The sequence below is a fragment of the Scyliorhinus canicula genome, chromosome 2, assembly GCF_902713615.1.
Source record: "Scyliorhinus canicula chromosome 2, sScyCan1.1, whole genome shotgun sequence".
Lineage (NCBI taxonomy): Eukaryota > Metazoa > Chordata > Chondrichthyes > Carcharhiniformes > Scyliorhinidae > Scyliorhinus > Scyliorhinus canicula.
Genome location: NC_052147.1, coordinates 282286725 through 282293305, shown reverse-complemented (window position 1 = coordinate 282293305; position 6581 = coordinate 282286725). Strand labels below are relative to the sequence as shown.

The following is a 6581-nucleotide window of genomic DNA, read 5'->3' as shown; positions in this document are numbered from 1 at the left end:
AAAATACCCCCCCAAATAACCCCCAAAACCCCACCCCCAAAAATACCCCCCACAACATCCCCCCCACGACATTCCCCACCCCCAAAATACCCCCAATAACCCCCCCATCACCTCCCAAAATACCCCCCTGAACACCTCCCCATAACCGCCCCAAAAAACACCCCCCAAAACACCCCCTCCAAATAACCCCAAAATACCCTAATAACCCCAAAATACCCTAACCCCCCCGAAACCCCCCCCCAAATAACCATCCCAAAAAATACCCAAAAGCACACCCCAAAAAATACCCCCAAAACACCCCAACCCCCACCCCAAAACACCCCCCAAATAACTCCCCATAACCCCAACCCCAAAACACCCTGTAAATAACCCCCCCAAAATACCCCAACCTCCCCAAATAACCCCCCTAAAATACCCCCAAAACATCCCCCGAAATAACTCCTCAATAAATACCCCCTAAACACTCCAACCCCCCCAAAAACACCCCCCAGATAACTCCCCAAAATATCCCCCACCAATCCCGTGCCAAATAACCCCCCCAAAATACCCCCCCAGAAAATACTCCCCAAAACCCCTCCAAATACCGTCCCAATAAATACCCCCAAAATATCCCCCCAATAACCCCCCCCAGAAATACCTCTACAACATCCCCAAATAACCCCCCCAAAATACCCCCCAAATAACCTCCCAAAACCCCCTCCCCACACCCCCAATAACTCCCCATAACCCCACAAAAACCCCCCCCAAATAACTCCCCGTAATCCCCCCTCCCCCCAATTAAACCCCCCAACCACCCTCATAAACCCTCCCCCACAACCTTTTAACCTCCCTCCCCCAGCAGCCCCGAGTGGAGACCCCCGCCCCCCAGCGGCCCCGAGTGGAGCCCCTCCTCGCGACCCTGCGCACAGCCGCCCCAACGACCCACCGAGTGCAGCCCCCCCCCACGTCATCTCGAGAGCAGCCCCCGCCCCAGTTACCCCGAGCGCAACCTCTCCCCGTGACCCCGAGCGCAGCCACCCCCCCCTTCGAGGGTGTGCCAGCTTTGCAACCCCTGGCGCACTGCTCCCTTGCGGCCCCCCCACAACCCTCCTGCCACTGTGGATAGTTCCTCCTTATCTGTTGCTTTGCACTGACCTGTTATCTGTACATCAGCAGATCTCGGCTCAGAGGAAAGATAAACGGCCAAAGTAACTGGAGGCAGCCAGGGCAAAAGGGATCAAAGCCAAGATGGACGAGCAGGGAGGAGGCCTAGCAGACAACAGCGGCATCTTCATGGAATTCACTTCGGAGCAAGACTATGCCCTCCACGGCATCATCGAGCTGCGTGGAGGGCCGCATGGTATCCCAGGCGACGGGTGCTTTGGGACGGATGTGGCACACCTCATGGTAGAGGCTGGGCGGTGCGCCGATCCTCAGGAGGAAGCCGGTCGTAAGGACATGTGCCAAACGATGACCCTGGAGGTGACAGTGGCATCCACGCGGGAACTGTCAGAAAGCAGCGACGGGCAGAACCTTGTGCAAACTGCCCAGCCAGACGAGAAGATGGAGGCAACCAACAACCCTCCAGGTACCTTCACTTGGGCTCTTGATGCTGCAGAGCCCTGTCTGCTGTCAGAATCTGATGGCAATTATTGTATGATGGGGAAAGCTTACAATGTGATGTGCAGTGTGTCTGTTCAATCGATGGTCCCTTTAAGACACCCGAGCTGGGAAATGAGGTGCCTCCCACAACAGATCTCACTGGGCAGGTTGATGGCTCCATGGTCCGAGACTATTGGCTACAATCGCACTTTGGGTCATCCCTCATCTCCTGTTTTAGGGAATTCTTGGTGATCTGTGTGAATTGGGTTGAGCTCTTTCCAGTGTTTTCAAGCGAGGTTGAAGTCAGGAACCTCTGCTGTTGGCTCATTGGTAAGTTGTTAGTTTCTTCATTGATTCCACCCTGTGGGCCTTCCTTACACTCACGGTAGTGTTAGTGTGGCCGCTCCAGCAGAGACAGCAGCATTCTGCAGGAGGGTAGACCAGGGCTGCTATTGAGGTCCCGTTACTGACCCTGTCAGGATATGTCTCTGAGCCTTGTCACAGCTATGTTTTCCTGCATGGCTGCACGAACATACGGATTCGGAGCAGGAATAGGCCATTCGGCCCCTCGAACCTGCTCAGCCACTCCATAGATATGGTTGTGGTCTCAACCCCATGTTCCTGCCTATTCCCGTAACCTTCGACTCCCTTGTCCCTTTAGAATTTATGTAACTCAGTCCTGATTATATTCAATGACCCAGCCTCCACTGCTGCCTGGGGAAGATAATTGCTTTTTTCTCTCTCCAGATTTGCTAGGTTTTCCCAGCATTTTCTGTTTTGAATTCCGATTTCCAGTATCTGAAGCATTTATTTTATTATTGGAGGTGTGTGGGGCTGGAAGAGATTACAGGGTTGGGAAGGAATGAGGCCAATGCGCTCTCTAACCTTTGTTTGCTGTGTGAGGCACTGCGCAGTCCTTTAAGACAGTTCTTCAAACTTTTTTTCCGGGGTCCCATTTTTGCCACCCGGCTGACCTTCGGGACCCAACCCGGCCGACCTTCGCGACCCACGATGGCCGACCTGCGCGACCGCCATTTTCTCTTACCTTGTTTGTTGCTGACAATAATGGAGGAAATGGTTTTGGGTCCCTTTGGCCCTCGTACACACTCCTCCAATGGAACCTGTTGGATGAAGGTGAAGCCTTCCGGTGTCGGAAAGTATGGAGTCGCCATCTGTCCAAAGTTCTGCATTTGTTTCCGGTTAAAAAGTTTATCAAATAACAAACTTGTAAAAAAAAAATGAACAAAATAAATGAAAAAAATAAAAATTAAATGAATAAAATAAATGAATAAAACCTCCCGAACTTGTAAAACAAAAAGCTGCAACCGTTTTTTAAAAAAAGCGGCCGCACTGCGCATGCGGGCCCGATCATCGGCATGCATGCGCAGTGCGGCCGCGTTTTTTTTTACATGTTCACAGCCATTTTGAAGGCCGCTTGCAGTCGGCATTTTTAACAGCCGGCTGTTGCGCGCAAATTTGCGCGATTGGGCGCGCCGCGACCCTCCTGACACCCGCCTGCGACCCACCCGTGGGTCGCGCCCCCAGGTTTGACAATGCCGGCTTTAAGAACACGCATTTGCACATCTTAAAAGGGCCATTTCCCATGGGTGGCCAAATATTCTTGATTTGCTGGCAAATCTGCACAGTTTTAGAGGGAATGTTAGGGAGGACCATGCTGGCATTTGGGAATTTTAAAACCGAGGTGTTGCTGGATTAGGAGCCAGTGAAGGTCAGTGAGCACAGAGGTGATGGGTGACCAGGACATGCTGTGAGTTAGGATACGGGCAGCAGAATTTTTTTTTTAAAATTTAGATTAGCCAATTATTTTTTCCAATTAAGGAGCAATTTAGCGTGGCCAATCCACCTACTCTGCACATTTTTGGGTTGTGGGGGCGAAACCCACGCAGACACGGGGAGAACGTGCAAACTCCACACGGACAGTGACCCAGAGCCGGGATCGAACCTGGGACCTCAGCACCGTGAGGCGGTTGTGCTAACCACTAGGCCACCGTGCTGCCCTTGGGCAGCAGAATTTTAAATGAGCCAATGCATGCGGAGGTGAGACAATGAGAGGTGGGCCAGGAAGCCATTGGAATGCATCAGACTGGAGGTACAATTCAACTCCATATCCCTGGGTTAGGAAAGGGTTAAGACAGGGTTACATAGAACATAGAACAGTACAGCACAGAACAGGCCCTTAGGCCCTCCATGTTGTGCCGAGCAGTGTCCGAAACCAAGATCAAGCTATCCCATTCCCTGCCATTCGGGTGTGCTCCATGTGCCTATCCAATAACCGCTTGAAAGTTCCTAAAGTGTCCAACTCCACTATCACAGCAGGCAGTCCATTCCACACCCTAACCACTCTCTGAGTAAAGAGCCTTGAATAAGACCATAAGACATAGGAGCGGAAGTAAGGCCATTCGGCCCATCGAGTCCACTCCACCATTCAATCATGGTTGATTTCAACTCCATTTACCCGCTCTCTCCCCATAGCCCTTAATTCCTCGAGAAATCAAGAATTTATCAATTTCTGTCTTAAAGACACTCAACGTCCCGGCCTCCACCGCCCTCTGTGGCAATGAATTCCACAGACCTACCACTCTCTGGCTGAAGAAATTTCTCCTCTTCTCTGTTCTAAAGTGACTCCCTTTTATTCTAAGGCTGTGCCCCCGCGTCCTAGTCTCCCCTGCTAATGGAAACAACTTCCCTACGTCCATCCTATCCAAGCCATTCATTATCTTGTAAGTTTCTATTAGCTCTCCCCTCAACCTCCTAAACTCCAATGAATATAATCCCACGATCCTCAGACGTTCATCGTATGTTAGGCCTACCATTCCTGGGATCATCCGTGTGAATCTCCGCTGGACCCGCTCCAGTGCCAGTATGTCCTTCCTGCGGTGTGGGGTCCAAAATTGCTCACAGTATTCTAAATGGGGCCTAACTAGTGCTTTATAAAGCCTCAGAAGTACATCCCTGCTTTTATATTCCAAGCCTCTTGAGATAAATGACAACATTACATTTGCTTTCTTAATTACGGACTCAACCTGCAAGTTTACCTTTACAGAATCCTGGACTAGGACTCCCAAGTCCCTTTGCACTTTAGCATTATGAATTTTGTCACCGTTTAGAAAATAGTCCATGCCTCTATTCTTTTTTCCAAAGTGCAAGACCTCGCACTTGCCCACGTTGAATTTCATCAGCCACTTCTTGGACCATTCTCCTAAACTGTCTAAATCTTTCTGCAGCCTCCCCACCTCCTCAATACTACCTGCCCCTCCACCTATCTTTGTATCATCGGCAAACTTGGCCAGAATGCCCCCAGTCCCGTCATCTAGATCGCTAATATATAAAGAGAACAGCTGTGGCCCCAACACTGAACCCTGCGGGATACCTCGGGCATCCCTCCTATATCTCCCACCCTGAATCTTATAGTTATGCCCCCTTGTAACAGCTACATCCACCTGAGGAAATAGTCTCTGAACGTCCACTCTATCTATCCCCCGCATCATCTTATAAACCTCTATTAAGTCGCCTCTCATCCTCCTCAGCTCTAAAGAGAAAAACCGTAGCTCCCTCAACCTTTCCTCCTAAGACCTATCCTGCAAACCAGGCAGCACCCTGGTAAAGCTCCTTTGCACCCTTTCCAATGCTTCCACATCCTTCCTATAGTGAGGTGACCAGAACTGCACACCATATTCCAAATGTGGTCTCACCAGGGTCATGTACAGTTGCAGCGTAATCCAGCATAAACCCAAGCCCCCGTTAATAAACGCTAACACACTATAAGCCTTCTTCACGGCTCTATCCACTTGAGTGGCAACCTTCAGAGATCTGTGGACATGAACCCCAAGATCTCTGTTCCTCCATATTCCTCAGAACCCTGCCATTGACCCTGTAATCCGCATTCAAATTTTTTCTACCAAAATGAATCACCTCGCACTTATCAGGGTTAAACTCCATCTGCTATTTTTCGGCCCAGCTCTCCATCCTATCAATGTCTCTTTGCAGCCTACAACTGCCCTCCACCTCATCCACTACTCCACCAATCTTGGTGTCATCCGCAAATTTTCTGACCCACCCTTCAGCCCCCTCCTCCAAGTCATTGATAAAAATCACAAACAGCAGAGGACCCAGCACTGATCCCCGTGGTACACCGCTGGTAACTGGTCTCCAGTCTGAAAATATTCCATCCACCACCACCCTCTGTCTTCTATGTGATAGCCAGTTACTTATCCAATTGGCCAAATTTCCCTCTATCCCACAACCCCTTACTTAATTCATGAGCCGACCATTCGGGAACCTTATCAAATGCCTTACTAAAATCCATGTATATGACATCAACTGCTCTACCTTCATCTACACAATTAGTTACCCCCTCAAAGAATACAATCACATTTTTGAGACAAGACTTACCCTTCACGAATCCGTGTTGACTATCCCAGATTAAGCTGCATCTTTCCAAATGGTCATAAATCCTATCCTTCAGGACCTTTTCCATTAACTTACCGACCACCGAAGTAAGACTAACTGGCCTATAATTACCAGGGTCATTCCTATTTCCTTTCTTGAACAGAGATCATCATAGAATTTACAGTGCAGAAGGAGGCCATTCGGCCCATCGAGTCTGCACCGGCTCTTGGAAAGAGCACCCTACCCAAGATCCACACCTCCACCCTATCCCCATAACCTAGTAACCCCACCCAACACTGAGGGCAATTTTGGACACCAAGGACAATTTCAGCAAGGCCAATCCACCTAACCTGCACATCTTTGGACTGTGGGAGGAAACCGGAGCATCCGGAGGAAACCCACGCACACACGGGGGAGAACGTGCAGACTCCGCACAGACAGTGACCCAAGCCGGGAATCGAACCTGTGACCCTGGAGCTGTGAAGCAAATGTGCTAACCACAATGCTATCGTGCTGCCTTTGAGGAACAACATTCGCCACTCTCCAGTCCTCTGGCACTATCCCCGTGGACAGTGAGGACCCAAAGATCA

At 50.2% G+C, this 6581-nt stretch overlaps 1 protein-coding gene across 1 annotated transcript in view; it reads left to right on the top strand.

The window, feature by feature from the left end:
- znf142 (zinc finger protein 142) overlaps positions 1-6581 on the top strand; it is a 42248-nt gene that overhangs the window by 1050 nt on the left and 34617 nt on the right. The window contains 1 exon segment of the mRNA XM_038790165.1: positions 1156-1567. Coding sequence (XP_038646093.1) covers positions 1228-1567 — 340 coding nt within the window. The 5' untranslated portion in view covers positions 1156-1227.